We start from the raw sequence: 20,401 nt of genomic DNA, 5'->3' as shown, positions 1-20,401 counted from the left end.
TCAGCGTTTAGAGTCTCTGTAAATATTCTTATCTTAAAAATGATTGGTCACAATTCGACAAACGCAAGGAAGGCACGTGAGAGTCCCATTTATTAAAGCCCATTTCTTTATCACTTGTAAATCGACAGATGAAAATTAATCTAAATCGTTATCCTAGGGCATAAATTTACCCCCCGGGTTTCATCTTTCTAGTCTGTTTCAAAATGTTACATGATATTTTGCAGATACTTTGCTTGTTTGTTTTTATCTAAACAAGTAGGCTACGTCAATGAACAAACTATCTGTTTTTCTCATGTTATCATATTGGTCCTACTGTAGCACTTTTGTCATGGCAAATAATGCATTGATGGGCAGGCAGTGGTTGAAAGTCTCCTTTTATGTTGTGCGCATCTTCTTCCGCCTATTCTAAGCTACTCACACAGTGCTACTCTACGATTGGTTGAATCCCTGGAAACCGAGAAAGGACACTGCTCGTAAGTTATCAAGTTTATGCACCAAAGGATTTTGGTACCAAAGCTTCAAAACTTCATCTTTGTTACGGGGTGGATTGGGCAACGCCAGGGCAGATCTTTGGCATTTGTGTGTGCATTCAAGGACAGTCTTTTTCGCCAAAGTTTCCGGAAATTCGGCGCAGACGCCCTTGGTGAGAGGATGGCTGCTTACAAACTGGTCCTGATCCGCCATGGAGAGAGCTGCTGGAATCAGGAGAACCGCTTCTGTGGCTGGTTTGACGCAGATCTAAGTGAGACAGGTGAACAGGAGGCCAGGAGAGGAGGACAGGCTCTGAAAGGTACGCAGTGCCTTGCACAATCCCATGGACTAATGGTACTTGCTGTCATTGGATTTAACTACAGCACCGCTTATGCAACTACGCTGGAGAGTGGAGACAAACTATAGACTAAGAACCTATGACAAGAGAAAATTATATATAAATCCAATACGTGCAGTCATGCACTGTAATGTTATGTATGTCCCAGTTCCCTGGGTTCAGTGAAACACATTCTGTAATGTCATGAAGCTACTCTATTGTGCATGGCATGAGTCAAAGCATTGACCTCATTTCTGGTATAAATATGTATGCATAATTTTTTTGTACCACAGATGCTGGTTATGAGTTTGATGTTTGCTACACCTCTGTCCTGAAGAGAGCAATTCGCACTCTGTGGCTTGTCCTGGATGGTATTGACCAGATGTGGCTGCCTGTTCATCGCACCTGGCGTCTCAATGAGCGGCACTATGGTGGTCTGACTGGGCTGAACAAGGCTGAGACGGCAGCAAAACACGGAGAGGCCCAGGTCAAGATCTGGAGACGCTCTTTTGATATTCCTCCTCCACCCATGGATGAAACACATGATCATTACCAGAACATCAGCAAGGTAGTGCCTCAATGAAACTGTGGTATATTTTTGTGTCTGATGACCTCTTAATTTGTTCATATAGGATCGACGATATGCTGGCCTAACTGAAGATCAGCTTCCAGCATGTGAAAGTCTTAAGGACACCATCGCCAGAGCACTGCCTTTTTGGAATGAAGAGATTGTCCCACATATTAAAGAAGGAAAAAGAGTGCTAATAGCTGCCCATGGCAATAGTCTTCGAGGCATTGTCAAACATCTTGAAGGTATGACCTATTACAAATATGTGAATTAGATATTCATGAAACACTGAAAACAACACAATTTTATTTTATTTTTTTAGGCATGTCAGAAGAAGCCATCATGGAGCTTAACTTACCCACTGGCATTCCCATTGTGTATGAGCTTGATAAAAACCTGAAGCCTGTAGGACCCATGCAGTTTCTGGGAGATGAGGAAACCGTAAAGAAGGCAATGGAAGCGGTGGCAGCACAGGGCAAAGCTAAAAAATAGGCTCGAATGTCTTTTCCATTGAAATATGTTATAAGTCATTCTGAAATACACTTTTCACAGATGCTGCACAGTTGGATAACTTCCCCTTGTAACACACAGACATTGAATTGAGTGTGTTTGAGTCCCCACACAAACAAACAAATAAACTAATAAATACCCACCCACAATGTGCATTACTATTTGTATACAAATCAGATATATAGCAGTTCGACCCTTTAACTGGATCCAGCAAACAAGATTGTAATCATAGTAAACCAAAAAGGAATCATTGTGTGAGCTGAGTATAATAACAAAGTTGGTGTTTTGAAAATAGTATCTATGACTGTGTCAAACAGCACATGTTACAAACACGTTTCGTTGATAAATATAATGGAGCAAGGTTTTATGCTCCATACACCTGTGCATACACACAGGGAACTCATTTGTATTGCCCTTATTAAAGATGGCTGCCAGGCGTCACGTGTGCCCTTACTTCCGTTTCAACTTCGACTGTCCAATTAAAGCTCACTCCTGTCTGACGACACAACCAATCGCCCGACAATCTTCTCTTCTCGAAAACATGTCGCCCATGAAGCTGTGTGTTCCAGGTAAGTCCCGTACATTTCTTATTAAAACCTCTTAAAAGTCGTCGTAAGTGTACGCAAACGTATATTTTGACTTGTAAACACGTAGCCTAATGCACAGTGTGTTTGGTTATTTCTAAAAACACTTTATTGTAGATAACAAGTTCAGTTAATCATTCCCATCTGACAGCATGGGGTGGGCAATGGCTTCAAGCAAAATTTTATCTTTTAAAATCAAAATGCACATACTATTTTCCTTGCAATGTACAAGTGATACATTAATGTCCACGCATATTACGAGGTTTGGGGAAAAAAATAAACTGTTATGGTTCCATGCTTTTCAGCTTTTACTTTCTAGTATATCAGAACTCAGGAGCCCTGCCCATCGCCTAGGGCAAGACAGCAGCATTCCTTCACTTTTTAGACTCGGACTCCCCCAGTCGCAAAACAAAATGTCAGAGGTGTTTTAACGAGTTTTGAAAACCGTCATTATAATATTCACGTAAATGTCAGACTTGCTCAACTCTAAAGATGATATTGAATGGTTATCTAATGGGTAAATAACTTTGACAGAAAACATTCTATGTTTGCATTGGGATTGACAGATACATCTGCAGATGATTTGTAGTACAGACTGACTTGCCTATTCATAAAAAGGGCATATGGCTTAATAATAGGTTTGTTTATTTGCTGGACATAATGAATGCTGCTGGCAAAATGTGGAATTCAGCGTTTTGCTTCTGATTATTGCCTACTAATTTCTATCAAACCAATGTGATTAATGCATTTATTTTATACCATATTAACACAAACTTAGCAAACCATATACAAATCATAATACCATGTTGTTTGCTTTAAAAGCAGTCATGCTCAGAACTGTTCCATCTTATTTCTTTTTTTTCCTCCAGGTGACAAGCTATGCAGCATTGAAGACTGTATTCCTGGCACAGGAGTATATCTGCGGCATGGATACATCTACTCTGCACTAGCAGGCTATGTGCTCAGAAAAAACGAGGGAGAGGAGGTGAGGGGTGTGTCAGGCGTTGAAAGCATGTCTTAAGATGTCAACCCTGCCAAGTAATGCAGTTACGCAATCATTGCAGAGCCTGTGTCAGCTGAAATATATGATATTTCTGTGTTATGTTTTCAAACTGGTTTGCAGGTTGTGTTTGAACTGGTCCTTTTTTTTATGCAAATCTATCTTTCCTTTTAGTTGCCGGTAATCTCAGTCGTGAGGGAAACAGAAACACAGCTGTTGCCAGATGTAGGGGCAATAGTCACCTGTAAGGTATGTTACGCAATACTTGTTTTGGATTATCACTATGCCTGATATACTGGATGTCGATCCAAAAGGAAAAATTTCCTTTAATACCAATTTTCTTACATATTATCAGGTAACTAGTATAAACCCGAGGTTTGCCAAAGTCCACATTCTTTATGTTGGTTCCACACCGCTTAAGGACCGCTTTAGGGGAACAATCAGGTAACCTTGAAGCACACACACCCATACACAAACCAAATGCATAAATGTTTTTGTCCATAAAAAAACTACACTTTATTTACTTTGTCAGGAAAGAAGACGTGCGTGCAACTGAAAAAGACAAGGTAAGGGAAATTTTAAAATTGTCTTACTGGAGACTTTCAATGGGAATAGTTTATCTTTTCCTTTTTAATTGTAGGTTGAAACCTACAAAAGCTTCAGACCCGGTGACATTGTTCTAGCCAAAGTGGTATCCTTTTTCATCTGTAAAACATAACTTATAACAACATATTGTTTGCAAAATCTGAATGATCCTTGACATATTATTTAAGATTTCTCTGGGTGATGTGCAGTCTAACTACTTGTTGACAACTGCGGAGAATGAACTCGGTGTAGTAGTGGCCCACAGTGAAGCAGGTAGGTTGCATGTTTTTTTTGTTTGTTTTTATCCTGAAATGCATTCACCAATAGTACAAAACATCTAATCTTTAATGTGTTTGAAATGGACAAAAACAGTAATACTACTGGTATCAAACTTGCATGATCAATTTCTTTTCAGGTGCCCAGATGATCCCCATCAGCTGGTGTGAGATGCAGTGCCCTCAAACACACGCCAAGGAGTTTCGAAAGGTGGCCCGTGTGCAGCCTGAGTATCTGGAGGCTTGAAAGATAAAAGCTGCACAAGGAACACACAGCTTCCCTCCTCATTCCCCTTCTCTTGATGTCATGATACTTTACCTGTGACTATCATTCCTGATGACTATCAAGAGAAAGGGCTTGTACAGTATATTGTTAGCTACTTGTGATGTCACATCTCTGAGTGTTTCCTAAAGTTTCTCTTCCCATTGTATTACATTTTGTGGTGGTAAGAACAAACCAAAACCTTATTACATAAACAAATGATGTAGCTACTTAGGAAATTCCCTCAACATCCAAATGCTGAACATTACTGTAGTACTGCTGAATGGATACATGAGCAGAGTATAGCAGTATTTGTGTCTAGGCACTGCATCTAGTGTCGGTGAAGCACTTTGAAACTGAAGTGCTGCTTTCAGTGCCTGTAACTTAACTGCTTTTGAGGTAGTCTGAACTTGGACTATACCTCTACCAAGATGATAAATGTCAGATATGCCCGGAATATTGAAGTTTTACATTTGATAGTCAAGATGTTTCTCTAATTTCCATTGTTAAATTTTTCCTCTTAACTCACAAGAGTAGTGAATGAAATGAAATAAAGTGACTATCAAGAACAATGACGAGACATTTTTGCTAATTACCCTGCAGATTTTACCACTAATGTGCCAATTAGTGTGTGCTGTCGTTTTAATTTTCATGCAACAAGATTAAATGGGCCTATTAACGGACTGGACTGTAGTCAAAGGATATTTTCCACCCATTGTCACAAGGGACTGGGACCATAAAAGGGCTAATTAATGCACATTCAAGGATATACACATATTACAATCTTCTACTCATAACTTGATATATGATCAAGTTTTTTTTAATTCTGATTAATATAATCTTTGTCATATTGATTTTAGTCATCAAAACGTATGGAGCGAGTAACATTTGCATCAATAGAAAACTTCTTAGTGGATGGAGCTGTAAAACCGAGTCCAGCTCCTTTATTATTTGAGTCCATGCGCCGTGAGTGGGCACGCTCAAACTGTCCCAGAAGTCCTTGTTGAAGCTGCTGCTGTGCATCTCTTCCCAGAGCCATGTTTCCACCTCCACCACTGACAGAAGCTGGTTGAAACCCTTTTTTGAAGCCCCCCATTAAACGAAGAAACTTCTGCTGTTGTTCTGAGCTCCCAAACTCTGCTGTGCTCCACTGTCCCAAACCCTAAGAAATGGCAGGGCATATGAAAGACATTACTTACACCATATTGAAAAAAGATTTTTTTTAAAAGATAATAAAAAAAGGAATTTTGATTTGATTTTTATATGAAAGGAAAAAAACATGCCAAAGGTTTAGCTGGTTTCTTTGGCTGAGATGCTTGGTCAATTTCCATTTGCAAAGCCTTTCTTCTCTCCTATAACAAACAAAAGTTAATAGTCTGAATGATTACATTTCATTAAAATTTTTCAATACTTTCATCTGCATTCACCTTGTTGACTTTTACTTCGTCAGTATTGCCAGCCTTTTCTGAAAGGAAAACTAACTCCACTTGTGGGTTCTCCTGGAAATAGATCATATCATAAGCAATTCATTTGTTTTTTTTCATTTACCTCCTTCTTTAAATCCATTTTGTATGTACCTCTTGCTCTTCTTTTTCTTCTTTAATCTTCTTTTTTGTACCAGCATCAGCTTCAATGTCAGCTTTGCTCTTAACCTTTTTAGGGTGTTTTTTCAGTTTACTTATGCTTGCAGCTTCCTCTTCAACTTCGCATTCAACCAATAGAGGTTCTCTGTCACTTTCTTCTAACATCTTTTTCTTTTTCTTCTTTGGTTTATGATTTTGTGTTACATTGAAATCTTGGGCCATCTTTTTTGTATCCACAACTGTATCCATTTCATTTTCAGACTTGGCTTTTTTGTGTTTTTTATTCTTTACTTGACTTGAGTCTGTCTCTTCCAATTCTTTTGGAACACTTAAAGACAGTTTTTTCTTTTTCACCTTTACATTTTCAATCTGATCACTCCCAGAGGACTCAATTTTTATGCCATTTTCTGGTAGTTTCGATTTATCCTTCTTTGACTTTTTTGCTGTAACTGTTTTAATATCAGAAATGTCCTCGTTCATGAGCCGTTTTTTTTTCTTCTTTTTATCTTTCTCAGTTTTCTTTTCAGGTTTCTCGTCAGTGCTTACAACCATTTCGTTTTTAACTTTATTAGCTTTCTTTGATGCCTTTTTCACATTTTGCAGGGAATTGTTGTCTTCAACATCCTCTATTTTTACAGTTTCTATATTAGATTCCGTTTGCACAGACTTGCTTTTGTTTTTTTTCTTTTTCTTTTTGTCTCTCACTAGCTCTTCCTGTAAATTATCTGTTGAATCTGTGTGTTCAATCTTCTTTTTGCTGACTTCTGTTACATTATCAGGCTCTGTAGTCAACTTTCTTTTCTTCTTTTTCTTTTTCAGGTCACTGTTGTCAAGCGTTTCAACTAGCATTTCCTCAGTCTTGATTATATTCTCCATTGTCATCTCAGGGATGTTGTCTTTCTTTTGCTTTTTCACCTTCTTTACCATGTCTTTTTTTGGAGCCCCCTCCATGGACATTTTCATGTTTTTTTCTGACCTCTTAACAGGAACAACTCTTGGACTTTCCTGATAAAAAAACAACAACCAAATGGAAACCGACAAATGTTGTGTGGAAGCACTATGATTATGCAAGATGTTGGTGTCACGTATGACAGGGATCCATGATCAATCTCTCTCTGTAGAATCTGTAAATTTCCCTGGAATAAATTCTGCACAACAAAAGGAAAATAAAACACAATTGAAAAAATTATTATACTGCACTGAAAAATAAATAACAAACAAAATTACACTTATGTCCGTGTCATGATAATAATGTAAAAGACTGTACACAATCAAACTTTAGCTAGTGCCAGACTTTTCGCAAACGAAAATCACGTCCTCGTCTGAATCCGCCTGAAACGTAAAAAGTCTACTCTGCTGTCTCTGGGTACGTTTGTATGCTAGGTTGCCAGCGCTTTCTATGTGAACGTTAACTAAAAGTGTACAAATATCTACACGCGCGCGAAAAAACATTTAGTTACACATATAGAATCTGCTAAAGTAACACACTCCAATGAGATAACAAGGCTTACTTTAAAGCTTTCGGTAACAATTCACGTGTTGTTTGAGTACAGTTGTTTACTTCAACCGGAAGCAAATCGACCTTTTCCGGGTTCGAGCGTTGTTACGCACCATAGCAACGAAAAAACACGTGGTTGAAAGCATGGTTGAAAGCCACAGCTTTATAGGTTTTTATTCAGCAACTATGTTTGTATTAGTTAGTGTTCGTGATATATATTTCACCAAATTGTAAAGATCTCTACTTAAGCAAACTACATAAGCATACTTTGCAGCTGATGTCATTCACTGATGTCATTTGTCTGATGCTCTGTTAGACTTTAATCTGATCTTTAATTAACACAGTCTGACCATAAAAACTGAGTAAGTTGGAAATACAACAGGTGAGTTACTCCCAATAAAGTCTCTCACGCATTACAGTCACAAGCTAGCTGGCATTAGCCAACAGTTTTTCAGTTAGCCACTGTCCCATTTTTGTTGAAAATTAAACACCTAAACAAGGCCACGAAGGCTTGTATTTATCAAATATCTTGTTTAAATCGGATAAAGAGGAAGAAAATGGATCAAGTTTCCAGAATATCTAACCTAGCTAACTTTTTAACAATGTTTGCTAATGTGTGCATTATGTCATTATGGTATCTGTGGAACATTCCACCATAGAGATACACATAGAACACCCCTAGCCCGAAGTATCACCAAGGTAAATTTATCCATTGTTTTGTATACACTTACGTGGCCATCCACAGAATGTTTGGGCCAAGGGTAAAAGGTTCACATGGGCCAGGGTACCTCTTCAATAGAAAATAATGGCGTTAGTGACAGTCAAACATGGATGATACCGTGTTCAATTATTTGATATATTGATGTGTTTTAGTGATATAACATGAGCAATGTAAAGATAAAGCGTAGGGCAAAGTATTTGTAATGAGCATCAAAAAGGCTTTTATTTGATGACATGGACTTTTATTTAATAGCTCTAAAATTTGCACAACAGAGATACAGCTGTAAACTTGACTGGTTTGTGCTCTTAAAATATTGCCTGCAACTTTTTAAAGTTACATAATAAGTTGACATTCTGTGAGATTGGTACCACCAGATCAGAAGGCAGTTTAGGACCATCAACAAATGTATAAATCACGCTCTGCTAAACACGTACAACTCATGTAAAGCTGCCATATAACAGTAACCATTAAAATACTGTATTATACTTTAATTAAAAAAAATAATAATAAAACACATACAAAAATGCATTCAGTATGTCGTCAAAGCACAAAAAATGTGAACATAGCCTACTGAGCACTAAGATTAAACGCAAGGAATATTAAGCACTACAAGATCTTGTTTTGTGTGGTTCAGTAATTCACTTTTACAAACACTGTTTTTCAAATAGCAACAATGTGTCTGGTAGAATGGTAGAAACCTAGGTGAAACGGATCTGAGCTTTGAGTATAAATTGCCATAATAAACTGTAGGTACAAGCTTGACCAATTACAAGGATTTGTAAACATTTACATGTATTTCTGTACATTGACCAAAATACAATGAAATACTGAAAATACAAATTGACTACATCACCCGTTTCATGCAATTCAGGTGACTCATAAAAAGCACTCACAACATTAGATAAAGTGCAACATTCTATATCACACTGTCATATTTGCAGTGCACTAATAGATGGCTTCTTGCTTCACCCCAAATCTCAAAATTACATCTATAGTAGCATTGGTAGAGAGCTCAATAGTGAAGTTTGGAAACAAAGGCTATAGGCTTTAAATGCAGAATAATTTATGATAGCATCCAAGTTTGTAACTTGTGGCAGAGCTAAAATGCAAACGTGTATAGCTATGGCAACCATTTGAACTTGGAGCTATCAGGCAAAATGGCTTCTTATTACTACATTCAAATATTTATTTTTCCCAGCAGCAGCATAAATAATCTAAAGACCAGCTTTTACACTATGTTACTGACACCTTACCTATAAAGACCCATTTTCAGATTTTGGAATAAAGTTGTGCACAATCCTCAAACATCTCAAACCCATCACAAAGCTTTCATTGTTATGTTCTCAGTGCAGTGCAGAGTTTCTTATTCTTGGAAAACACAAATGTCTATCTGATTCATTTACCATAACCTTCTCCCTGTGTAGTTAACTGGAGCCGTGGGCATCTGAAAGTAAAAATACAGTTGTTTAGTATCTTGATAACATTCACAAAAGCCCAAGTCTGAGGCCTCACTTACTGTGCCGCCATTCATTACTAGAGCCATCTCAGTGGGCTGGTAGACATGACCTCTAAAGGCAACACCAGGTCGCACGCTTCCATGGCTGCTGTGATATGTCCCACTACGAAGACCTACAGTGAAAAATTACAAAAAGCAGGATTTGTGTATTAACAATGTATTTCTGAAATCCTGTTATATGCATTGATTAAAGAACACTATAAACTGTTGTCATATCAACTGCTGACTACATTAAATTAATTAATTAGACAGCAGAAAGTGAAATAAAGCTGTATGGACTAAAACAATGGGGAGCATTTCCTGGATCACAACAACAGGATGTAGATTAGTGAAACCAAGATTAGTTTCAGTGCCTTTTGTACTGTAATCTGGGCAGGTAAATTTTAGAAGCAGAAGTATACAAATATAGAGAATATCACATTTACAACATGATTATGATTATGAGGTACATTTAATTTACATCGTCTTCTCTATAATACTGATAATTGCGCTGTTGCCTCTTTCTCACTGCAGTGGCCTGATGCTGTCCCTCCACTTGTTGTTAAGGACCTTGATTACATAATGCTCCTCTTTGTTACCTGTTTTCTGTCACAGTAAGTATCACTGTACAGTAGCTGCATTTTTAAAGGCTGCTTTAATCTTTTCTCAGCCTGGTCCTTTGTGTTTAACCTAGATGCTTTTGGCTTATTCCTCCGTCTGTACCAAGAGCCATCCAAGTGAAATGACTCATACGATACATACTGCAGAAGATTCAGGCGCTAAAAATGGGTGGAGGATTCTACATGAAAATGAATATGAGCTACAAATCAGATATCTAGGTAAGCTAATAAACGGAATACAATTCACAATAACAAGGAGAATAATCATAAACATATGCAGTTGCTTGGGTATAAAAAATCAATAGGATGACATTTTTAAATATTATGTCATGTACTTATTTATTTTCATATCAAGAACCTATAAGACCAGAACTTTTAATAATATTTAAAATTATGAAATTCAAAACATTGAATCAGTCTTTTGATTCATGTATTTGCGTGCTGTAATTCACAGTTGTTCCTCAAACAAAACACTGAGGCTTGGAGGTGTGTCTAGTTTTAAGGCTAAATCTGAAGTCTGTTGTTATCAGTTACCAGGCAACAGCTCTGACATAACATGTGGAAGCAAATTTAAGGGCATATTTTATCTCAGTTTGTGTTCACATCACTGCAAACAAACATATTGTAAACATATTCAATCAATGAAACCTACTTTCATTCTGGTCCTCCATTGCAAAGGGTCTGTGAGAGTGTGATGTTTCTTCAAAGTGGGAAGAGGCGCTGGTCTTACTGGTCTCATAGTAGTCCTGCGTGGCCGACTCAAGGGGTGTCCTGAGGCTCAGGTGTACCTCTGGGATGGCGTGGAACAGCAGTAAAATCCAGCCCTGGATCACTAGAGCCACAGCAAGAGCAGGTTCATCCAGCACCCTCATGTCTCTGTTCTCTCCTTTCCCAGATCTCTCTGCTTTGGCCTTGGCCTTGAGCGCCTGGCTGCCGTATAGATAGAAGCCAAGCCAGGCCACCCAAAGCAGCGCTGATGTGAGGCAGGATAGGAACAGCCACACAGCGTTACACTTCCACCTCCTCTTCTCACTTTCAGACTCTCTGTCATCGTCACTGCCTCCTCCATCTGCCCCCAGCTCCCCTCCACACAGGACCACCCCTAAAGATAGGCCCATCGCTATGAGGAGCAAGCCCAGTGTGTAGCTGCAAATAAGGGCAAAGTCCAAAGGTGGGTATTCACAAGCTGGGTGGCCCTCTCTGATCACTGTCAGAAGAACCCACTCAGCAGAAATGATGCCTTGAACCAGGGCCAGAGCCAGGCCCAGAGCTGCCAGTGTGCTGCCTGAGGGGCTCGTCCTTCCAGCCACAAGCCTCCGCAGTCTCACTCCCTGCACCACCAGACTGGAGAAGCACAGGGCAAAGAGGGGTCCCCAGAAGGCCCTGCGCACCACACACAGCCACTGGTTCTTCCCTACCAGAAAGGCCAGAGAGATGGTGAACAGCCCCAAGAGAGTGGTCAGGAGCAAGAGGAGAGGACCCAGGCCAGAACGCCGAGCTGGGTCCGATATGGAGCGCAGTTTGACCAACATGAAGACTGAGACGACCAGAGAGGTGAGCCCCCCACAACAGGCCACTGCCTCCAGCACCACACCCCACACGGCCTCTAGATCACACAGAACTCTGTAGGGAGGGTCCACATCCACACTGCACCCCCGCGGAGGAGGGGGGGAGACCTGGGCCGAAGCCTGGCTCAACAGAGATACCAGGCAGATGATGACAGAGCCAACGGCCATCTTAGAAACAGAAAGTAAAAACCTATGAAAGCGTTAAAGCACAGGCAGCGCTGGTACATACTGCTTTGTTAACAGCTGCTGTTATATAAGAGTCATTACTGTAATGCGCCTATTATTCTGCAAATGTCTAACTCAGAAACACTCACACTGGTGTCACAGATGAGAACTGCATTTAGCACTAGGCACTGGTTTCCATGGGAACGGGAAACAGCGTGGGACGACTACAGCTAATACTGGCCTTTCAGGAGTCATTTTCTGTCTCCAAAAGCTAAATGACTGCTCAATATTCATCCATGATATTTCCCAGGCACACCACTTGATCAGCACATTCACCATCTTCAAAAACATTACGGGTTTAGATAAACATTGTAAACAACTCAACTAATTATGCAAATGCTGTGAACAAAGACAAATCAAAACAAAATATACACACCTCTGATCCCTTGGAATGATTTGAATCCTGGTTAATTGGATCTTTTACACAGCGTAACAGAGAGCGTTTCCATTTTGTCTGAGGAAAACAAAGCCTCTCTCTCCTCTGAAGTCAGCGCGCCCAGTGATTACAAGTACAATAGGCTCCACACTTTGTTCAACCACTGGCGTCCTGCTGTGTCTGTGACTTGTCCGGCTGCTCAGAGACAGATCCACAATTATGATGCATGTCTTAGCTGTCCACACACCCACATAGTCAAATATATCTTCTGCCTTCTCTTGGTCCGTCTGTCCTCTTTGTGTTCTGTCTCTTCTTTTCCTACATTTCTCCGCACTGTGCTCCCTCTCTCTCTCTTTCTCTCTCTCTTTCTCTCTCTCTTTCTCTCTTTCTTTCTCTCTTTCTCTCTCTGCTTCACACCGTTTGTGCGGAGGTGTCAGCAGAGATGCGTCTCACCCACTCACCCACACACGCAAACGGATCGCCCACCTGCGTTACCGGGGAGAGTATAGGAAATGCCGTATACCTCACCTCACAGCCAGTCCACAGCATTACTCACGTGTTTGCACATATCTATCTCATCCTTCTGCCATGCTCCCATTGCTTCCTTTTAATCCTTTATGCATATTTCTTACACAGCGCAACAGCGGATGAAGAGATGTCGAGAAACGGCAAGTAGCCTGAAGTCCACTGTCAAATGAAGAAGGGATTTACACTGTGAACACAGGTAAGCACTCAATCTACGTGGGTAAGTGTATTACATAACATCCTCAAAGGCATGATTCAGCCAAGTGTCCGTTGGCAGTCGTTTCCCGTGTAGATAGATTCATGTGAGAGCTTGACCGTGACATCTATGAAAATAAAGGACTTTCTGAGCTAATTGAGACAGTAAGGATCAGTGAGTAGTGAGAGATTGATGGTGACAGGAATCAGTGGGCTTAAGGGGTCAAACAGGGGGCGTACAAAGTGGTGTGCATTTGTAGAAAGACTTGTTCACTGTTGAGTTAGAAGGTGAGTCCAAAACTTCACTAAAGTCATGATATGTTGACAATATTGTCTTGATAAATACTTAAAAATACTATTGTTTATTTTCTAACACTCTTCTCTTTCAAATCTTACATGAGTTATGACTTATGTGAAAACATTTGATACCCAGATACCACTCTATACTCAAACTAATATTGAAACTAGATACTCAGTTGAGGAATTGATATTGAAGAAATGACATAAATAAGACAAAGTTGAATCTTTCCTTAATAGTTTTCTATTAGTCTTAAACTATTTAAAAGACACAGGATAATATACAAAGTTATTATTCTGTATTGTTTTTTTATTATGCTTGTGGTATTGACATCTCTTTTAAAAGTCCTGTATCACACAAAATTGACTCTTGTAAGCTTTAAGGCTTGTTATAACGTTGCTATCATGTTAAAAAAAAAACATACCTGGAGTTGTGTTTTGTTCATTTCGAGTTAACAGCTACTATTTACATTTTGTTCAGAAGAGACAATAGAGGCAATTCCAGAACTCAGCCTAAATATGCAGGGTTTTTGTTTTAAACTTGTGTGAATGAATCAAAACAAAATCAAAACTGAATCAAAACTCCAGGTCTGTTTGTGATGAGGAAACAACATTATAACAAAATTAGAAAATTGCGTAATATGGGCTCTTTAAGTATTGAGCATTTCTCTATTTTTTGCATTGTGATAACACTAATATGGAGTAATAAGTTTCAGTTCCTTAAATTTGCTGAGCACTTTGGTCAGCTGTTGTTGGGGATGAGCTCTGTAAAGGATCAGTTGCCTCTTCATTGAGAGGATGGGATGTGGGTGACAGAGAAGTGCTGACTAACTCCGGTCTTCATTCCTAATCTCTTTAATCCACTGGTCACTTCAACAGGAGTTTATGAAGAATGGACCAGGGCTGAACAGCAACACTTTAACTAACCAAAATGGTGAAGATTTTGATTTTGGTATCTAACATATTCTATCCCACTGTCACATTTACCCACCTAACCATTAGAATTTACGTAAAGTGTGTTAATGGTTAGAAAATGTATTTATAAAATTATTGTATGATTACATCCTTTATTTCTGTCCAGACATAATATTACTGGGTTTTAGATGTTTTCATAATATTCTATAAACCAATATTATTTAATGCAAATTGGGGCAGCTAAAAATAATAATGTTAAAATGCAGATTTAGTTGTGATACAGTGAATTCTTGGGTCAAGTCACAAATAGAAATGATCAGGTTAACATTAGTGAATTTACCTTTTGGATATTTCATGAGGCAAAACTGTCACTTGCCCTCCGTATGACATCAGTGTGACATCAATCTGAAATCCACCAATAATTATGCATTTTTAAATCAAAATTTAAAAGAAGAAGTAATTAGAAGTATAGTAGGTATGGATGATAACAATGAAATGAATAGCTTTTTTTTTTTTTTTTTTTGCTTGATCCAGTGACAATGTTTAGACAATGTTTCTCCAATCCATGAAAAAGGTGCCACATCATGCCATGTAAATGTCTTGTTTTATCACTTTTATCACCCAAATATACAATTGTGATCTCTATAGTTTTAAGACTTTTACTAATATTACTTTAACCCATGTGCACAAACTATTTGAAGCTTTGAACTCTCGTGACAAAAACACTGTAAATCCGTTTTACTTTTAAATCAACTTTTTTTTTCAGCATTTAAACAAAATAGTTTTAATATAGGCACTTAGATACTTATATACCCTTGCATACTTATTTACACTTGTCAAAATGTTAATATTTTCAAAAGAACAATGTTATATTTTTTTTCTATATATTGCTCACCTTCACTTAAAGATAGACTTTTTGGTTGGGGGTTCATCACCTGCCTGTTCCTATGGATATGTCAGTGCTCTGCCTGGAATATTCCACATTATGACATTAAACTGTTATACCTTACTTATTTATTCAATTACAAGTGGTTTTATAGCTCAAAAATACCCAGGAAAACAGGCATTCTGACTGTAAGCGGGATTGCCTCTCCACAGGTCTGACCTGTAACCAGTTTGGTCTCCATGATGATAGGAAGGTTTAATACCATACTGTGAAACATTCCAGACAAAGCAAGACCTTCATGAAGAAAAGCATTTGATGGACCCACCAGAAAAGTTACACATTGCATCTTTAAGGTACAGTTATCTTGTTTGTGGCTTTTACTACTATAATAACACATTTTCACATTTCAGTTGTAGTGCAAACTTTAATCTATGCACAAACTGAAAAGTGTGCATGGCAATAAACAGGAACAAAATGTGCTTTTTAAAAATCACTTGTAATCATGTCTTTCTGAATAACAATGCCTATTGCTCTCACTCTCCCATTAGCTGCCCTTTTAGATGATTACCATGTGCATAGTAATTTGAGCAATCTATCACGACAAAAATCTACCAGTAATTATACTTTACCCACACAATTCACTCCACATAATTATGCAAATATATCCTGCTATTAGAATAAAATGATTGTGTTCACGAACAATAGAAAAGGCAGTCGATGGGCCATCTGCAAGTGCTGTGTGTTGATCACATGTCCAGTAGATGGAGCTCTGTGTGTGTGTTTTTTTTTTTTGTTTGTTTGTTTGTTTTTTCCATGAAATACCACAAAATGTATATACATTTATAGTTAATAAAATATATATTTTCAAAATTGCTCTTTTCTGTTTGTCTGATTAATTAAAAAAAAAAAAAAAAATTTAATAAATAAATAAAGATTTGGTCTTAGTAGATGACTTTATAGAATATTTTGTACTTACGGCTGTGCAATTACGGCTGTCAGATAATGCAAGGGAAAAATCTGATATTTTTGCCCAGCCCTAGTAATGCATCTTTGTTGAGGTCAAAATATAGAGTATTGGGCCTTATGAATTACAACTCTTTGTGGAAAGGAGCAGTATGTGCATGCTGAGGCACACAATTCAGACACAAGAATGATTGAGCCTGGAGTTGCACAAGGATCCTTTATGGGGCCACTCCTATTTATTATTTACATAAATGACTTTGTTTTTTGTTCCAGTCACATTCACAAAATACTGTATGCTGATGACACAATCTGACACAAATTTATGTCACATAAAAATCTGGACCAGTTAGGAAAACCTTAAAATGAGCATCTAGTAAAGGTAAATACTTGGTTCAAATGCAACAAACTGCGCTTAAATATTAATAAATCTTTTTTTCATTGTTTTTGTGTTTGTCTGTGTGTGTGTGTGTTTGTTAGTTTTATTTTATTTATTTTTTTCAAACGGACATAGCTCCAGTGAATATAAACATAAATATAGATGGTCAAACTATCCAGCAAGTTAAATCAACTAAATTTCAAGGAATTTATATAGACCAGTCTGTAAATGATCTGCCATTTAAAGTGCTGTTAACATATAGATCCTTGTTTGAGTCTCACCTGAATTATTGCAATATGGTATAACGCTTATTCTACATACATTGCAAAACTTCAGGTATATTACAAAAGTAAGCCATAAGACCAATTGCCTGGTCTTCGCTAGATTCTCCCACAAATCCTCTCTTCTGCTGAAACTGCCTCCTAAAGCTTCCAGAAAATAATGTATATCACAATGCTACTGGAGCTAGTGGAAAATTATAGTGCCTGATGGACTGAGTACAGCCGAAGTTCTTCTTTTTGCATAGTAATCTCTCTTTTTATTTATTACTATATATTGTATATATACTGTAACCAAACCCATATAGAAATAATGAATTAAATTATAAAATTAAATAACTACACAATAATAATAATAACAAAAGAAAAGGGAAAAGACACAGAGCCCTTCAGTTCATTTTATTTATTAACAATTTTATTTCATTTCATTATATTATTATTTAATTTTCTCTTTTCTCTCTTATTTATTTATTTTGTACTTAAACCAAAAACTGAATCTGACAAGCCATTAAATTGATCACACAGTGGTGATGGACCCCATATTATACAAGTTTGCCCAGCTTCTTTGGGTGTCCATGTTTTTTTTCCACAGGTTTTCACATGTTGGCATACATAATATACTGTATGTCAGTTGCATATAAATTGAAATTCCTTGATTGATCACAAGCTATATAGTCATCTCATTTCTGTAAACAATTTATACATACTACACCTATAATTTACAGTCATTTAAAAAATATAAATATTTTACAGCTGTATTATATGTCAGTGTTCTATATGCTGTTCCTTTGGGCAGCACACAGTAGAACAGGGCCACATTTGAGTTTACAGATTGAAGTTTTTTTGTAGTCTCCACCGCTATGCCTCACATGCGTTTGTGTAGATGAATGACACCCTGGCATGCCGGACAACTGTGCTCCACATCTTTACAGGAACTCACACAGAATGGGATCAAACAGCAGGGCCAGACTCTGCAGGGCCATGTCACAATAAATCAGCATACATGAAATATGCACAGTGTATAATTGTACATAACAACAAATATGTTTTTTGAACATGCTGAAAATCTACACAAGAAAACATTTATAAAGTAATGCTCTGTTTGGATCTTATGATGATGGAGAGAATGGAAATGAGAGAAGTAAAATGTATGTTAAACTAATATATAAAATTGTACTCACCCAAAGACACCCAATGTTCCACAGATGAGCCAAGTGAGCAGCCCATTCTTGTATTTTATTGTAGTTACCACATTGTTTTGGCAGTGAGGACACTGCATCCGTCCAGGGGAGTCTGTGGGCTTTGGTTGGACCATGACCACGCTGGCTAGATAAAAAGTAAATTTCTTGAACAATTCTCATTCACTGGTAGACATTTTGACAGTTTCTTTCATTCACTAGTGGATATTTTTTGAGTTACACACCAGGTTGAACTAGAGGTTGAGGCTGGGCTTGGTAATGATAAATAACTTGTTGAACTGGAAAATAGAAAGGCTGTGAGTATCTTGTTCATTTGAAATATGCATAACCTAATTCTTCTTTGTCTTACCAGGTTGTATCACTGGCTGAGGAGCATACATCCCTACATTGTACTCTGTGTACTGTGGAGGGACAGGTGTATTGTCCTGCTGTGCGGGTACAGGTGGGTACGGCTCACCGGGTACAGATGGGTTGGGCATAGTAGGCATGGGCATGGGCATGGGCATGGGCTCCTGACCTTTTTCCATTATGGTCACCTATACCTGAAAAGAAAAAGAATATAAGTGACAGATCACATTGGAAGCATGACAAACAGGTTCAATAAACACTGCAGTAGATGTCATTTGATGATTCCAGGTGACAAACCTGTCATCATCACATTGTTGCTGATCCAGTTATAGAGCCTTCTGTAGCCATTACATGCATCAAATCATCAAGATGAATTCAGTAGTTCCTCAAAAATGAGCTCAACAGCAATAAGACCAAACATCAACAAAACTCCCAATCTTATGGCTAATATATCTTAGAGTTTTGCACTGCTGCCTACCTCTGTTTTTATAATTGCCATAAATATGTTATGTGAGGACAGAACTAATAGAGATAGAGATCTGGAAGTGTTTATTGTAAATTAAGATTTACCAGTAAAGCAGCATTTCAGAAGGGAAGCACTTTGAGCTCAGGACTGGAATAGCACATTCTACTAACGTCACACCTCAGACTTTTCAGTGAACTTCTTAAACTAATGGAGATTTTAAGATCCTAAATACTAGGCATAGATGCATTTACCAGCAGTTTATAGCGTTGTTCCACCATGCTTTTGTTCAGTTTTGAATGTTGTGGCTATGATATATATATTATATCTCATCTCTTTTGAGAGTTTTGCACTACTGCCACAAACATGGTGGGTTTCCATGGTAACATCTGTTTTTTGACACTCCATTCTAAGATTTATAGTTCAAGCAATAAACTAACACATTAGTTTTTAATATGTCAGTAAAAAAAAAAAAAAAATAATAATAATAATAATAGAAAAGAAAAATACCACCACTGTACTGCTTGGTTAAACAGGGGTTACCTTTCCAGTTTCTCTGGCCCTCATTCTTCCTCATTCCTAACAAATACTATTCCTTAAAAGTATGTGACCCTTTTTCTGTCTTGCTTACTTTAATACTACTACCAATAATAAAGATCTGTTTAAAGCAAAAGAGGTTAGTTATTAGACCTTACCTGAGTGAATGATGCAGAGTTGGTCAGAGTGGAGAGGCCTGCTGCTTCCTCCTCTGCTGTTCACTGACATTGAAAAGGCAACCGGGAAATCTAGTGAAGGTGGAGCAAAGGCACTTCTACAAATGACTATACACAACCTCTATTTGAAGTTTTTCATTAAATCATATTTAACATTACTTTTGAGATTCATTTTAAACAATCACTTATTGTTGAACTAGTTTAGTTAGACCTCAGATTACAAAATTGTGCATTGATTTTAATTATCTCTGGTTTCATGCTGAATGGGTTTGTTAGGGTTGAGGCAAAAGAACAGTTAGTGTTTGGTGTGTGAGGTGGACACTTACTAGGGATGATTTTAACATAGTACAAACATAGTTTGGCATTATTGTGGAGTTTTCCCCCAAAAAGTGCTGTTCAACATTTTAGAATGCTGCTGCAACAAAGGAATGAACTTAATGTGAAAGTCAAAACATTCTTATGACTGCCTTATCCAGAGCATTTTGTTGTATTGTGTTTAATGTTTACTTGTCTCTTTCAAATGAAATAAATAATGAAATGAAAAATATTGTGACAAAGACGGTTT

At 37.8% G+C, this 20,401-nt stretch overlaps 5 protein-coding genes across 9 annotated transcripts; 2 read left to right on the top strand and 3 right to left on the bottom strand.

The window, feature by feature from the left end:
- Positions 1 to 64: 64 nt before the first annotated feature.
- pgam1b (phosphoglycerate mutase 1b) lies at positions 65 to 2,035 on the top strand. Its single transcript, XM_020931392.2, has 4 exons — positions 65 to 790; positions 1,102 to 1,376; positions 1,441 to 1,621; positions 1,699 to 2,035. Exons 1-4 carry the CDS (start codon positions 490 to 492, stop codon positions 1,866 to 1,868), a joined length of 927 nt encoding a protein of 308 aa, XP_020787051.1. The 5' UTR covers positions 65 to 489; the 3' UTR covers positions 1,869 to 2,035.
- Positions 2,036 to 2,295: 260 nt separating this feature from the next.
- Positions 2,296 to 5,164, top strand: exosc1 (exosome component 1). The gene is made up of 8 exons (XM_020931350.2): positions 2,296 to 2,455; positions 3,340 to 3,455; positions 3,645 to 3,719; positions 3,826 to 3,914; positions 4,003 to 4,036; positions 4,111 to 4,161; positions 4,244 to 4,328; positions 4,471 to 5,164. The coding sequence occupies exons 1-8, from the start codon at positions 2,311 to 2,313 to the stop codon at positions 4,575 to 4,577; spliced, it is 702 nt and encodes a 233-aa protein (XP_020787009.2). The 5' UTR covers positions 2,296 to 2,310; the 3' UTR covers positions 4,578 to 5,164.
- A 213-nt stretch (positions 5,165 to 5,377) lies between these two features.
- Positions 5,378 to 7,795, bottom strand: knop1 (lysine-rich nucleolar protein 1). Its single transcript, XM_020931349.2, has 5 exons — positions 7,687 to 7,795; positions 6,170 to 7,323; positions 6,020 to 6,091; positions 5,876 to 5,944; positions 5,378 to 5,754 (listed from the first exon to the last, which is right to left on the bottom strand). Exons 2-5 carry the CDS (start codon positions 7,136 to 7,138, stop codon positions 5,449 to 5,451), a joined length of 1,416 nt encoding a protein of 471 aa, XP_020787008.2. The 5' UTR covers positions 7,139 to 7,323; positions 7,687 to 7,795; the 3' UTR covers positions 5,378 to 5,448.
- Positions 7,796 to 8,631: 836 nt separating this feature from the next.
- On the bottom strand, positions 8,632 to 14,253 carry gprc5bb (G protein-coupled receptor, class C, group 5, member Bb). 5 transcript variants are annotated; one of them, XM_055158626.1, is made up of 6 exons: positions 14,121 to 14,253; positions 12,679 to 13,390; positions 12,392 to 12,581; positions 11,162 to 12,245; positions 9,911 to 10,023; positions 8,632 to 9,838 (listed from the first exon to the last, which is right to left on the bottom strand). In XM_055158626.1, the coding sequence occupies exons 4-6, from the start codon at positions 12,243 to 12,245 to the stop codon at positions 9,794 to 9,796; spliced, it is 1,242 nt and encodes a 413-aa protein (XP_055014601.1). In that variant the 5' UTR covers positions 12,392 to 12,581; positions 12,679 to 13,390; positions 14,121 to 14,253; the 3' UTR covers positions 8,632 to 9,793. The 5 variants fall into 5 exon arrangements, with proteins under 5 accessions (XP_055014601.1, XP_055014599.1, XP_055014600.1 ...); XM_055158624.1 differs by lacking the exon at positions 12,392 to 12,581 and adding an exon at positions 13,437 to 13,526 and having other exon boundaries at positions 12,679 to 13,365; positions 14,121 to 14,252; XM_055158625.1 differs by lacking the exon at positions 12,392 to 12,581 and having other exon boundaries at positions 12,679 to 12,873; positions 13,235 to 13,390; positions 14,121 to 14,252.
- Positions 14,254 to 17,793: 3,540 nt separating this feature from the next.
- Positions 17,794 to 19,885, bottom strand: LOC110166251 (lipopolysaccharide-induced tumor necrosis factor-alpha factor homolog). The gene is made up of 5 exons (XM_020931479.2): positions 19,819 to 19,885; positions 18,662 to 18,854; positions 18,537 to 18,590; positions 18,295 to 18,439; positions 17,794 to 18,084 (listed from the first exon to the last, which is right to left on the bottom strand). Exons 2-5 carry the CDS (start codon positions 18,837 to 18,839, stop codon positions 17,979 to 17,981), a joined length of 483 nt encoding a protein of 160 aa, XP_020787138.2. The 5' UTR covers positions 18,840 to 18,854; positions 19,819 to 19,885; the 3' UTR covers positions 17,794 to 17,978.
- Positions 19,886 to 20,401: the final 516 nt, after the last annotated feature.

The sequence above is a fragment of the Boleophthalmus pectinirostris genome, unplaced genomic scaffold (genome assembly GCF_026225935.1).
Source record: "Boleophthalmus pectinirostris isolate CB_2022bp ecotype Guang Dong unplaced genomic scaffold, ASM2622593v1 HiC_scaffold_22, whole genome shotgun sequence".
In the NCBI taxonomy this organism is placed as follows: domain Eukaryota; kingdom Metazoa; phylum Chordata; class Actinopteri; order Gobiiformes; family Gobiidae; genus Boleophthalmus; species Boleophthalmus pectinirostris.
This window is presented reverse-complemented; position numbering and strand designations above follow the sequence as displayed.

Bases quoted from the DNA above. Each gene is read 5' to 3' on its own strand.
- gprc5bb (XM_055158626.1), bottom strand. From the start codon at position 12,245: ATGGCCGTTGGCTCTGTCATCATCTGCCTGGTATCTCTGTTGAGCCAG. The intron at 10,024-11,161 runs GTAGGTTTCATT...TTTTCACTGTAG, and splicing joins AATGGAGGACCAGAATGAAA to GTCTTCGTAGTGGGACATAT. The intron at 9,839-9,910 runs GTAAGTGAGGCC...TTTTACTTTCAG, and splicing joins TAGTAATGAATGGCGGCACA to ATGCCCACGGCTCCAGTTAA.
- LOC110166251 (XM_020931479.2), bottom strand. From the start codon at position 18,839: ATGGAAAAAGGTCAGGAGCCCATGCCCATGCCCATGCCCATGCCTACT. The intron at 18,591-18,661 runs GTAAGACAAAGA...TCTATTTTCCAG, and splicing joins TCAGCCAGTGATACAACCTG to TTCAACAAGTTATTTATCAT. The intron at 18,085-18,294 runs GTGAGTACAATT...ATGGCCCTGCAG, and splicing joins GGAACATTGGGTGTCTTTGG to AGTCTGGCCCTGCTGTTTGA.
- pgam1b (XM_020931392.2), top strand. From the start codon at position 490: ATGCACCAAAGGATTTTGGTACCAAAGCTTCAAAACTTCATCTTTGTT. The intron at 791-1,101 runs GTACGCAGTGCC...TTTGTACCACAG, and splicing joins AGGAGGACAGGCTCTGAAAG to ATGCTGGTTATGAGTTTGAT. The intron at 1,377-1,440 runs GTAGTGCCTCAA...TTGTTCATATAG, and splicing joins ATTACCAGAACATCAGCAAG to GATCGACGATATGCTGGCCT.
- exosc1 (XM_020931350.2), top strand. From the start codon at position 2,311: ATGGCTGCCAGGCGTCACGTGTGCCCTTACTTCCGTTTCAACTTCGAC. The intron at 3,456-3,644 runs GTGAGGGGTGTG...CTTTCCTTTTAG, and splicing joins GAAAAAACGAGGGAGAGGAG to TTGCCGGTAATCTCAGTCGT. The intron at 4,329-4,470 runs GTAGGTTGCATG...ATTTCTTTTCAG, and splicing joins AGTGGCCCACAGTGAAGCAG to GTGCCCAGATGATCCCCATC.
- knop1 (XM_020931349.2), bottom strand. From the start codon at position 7,138: ATGAAAATGTCCATGGAGGGGGCTCCAAAAAAAGACATGGTAAAGAAG. The intron at 5,945-6,019 runs GTGAATGCAGAT...TGTTTGTTATAG, and splicing joins ACGAAGTAAAAGTCAACAAG to GAGAGAAGAAAGGCTTTGCA. The intron at 5,755-5,875 runs GCATGTTTTTTT...GCCATTTCTTAG, and splicing joins AGAAACCAGCTAAACCTTTG to GGTTTGGGACAGTGGAGCAC.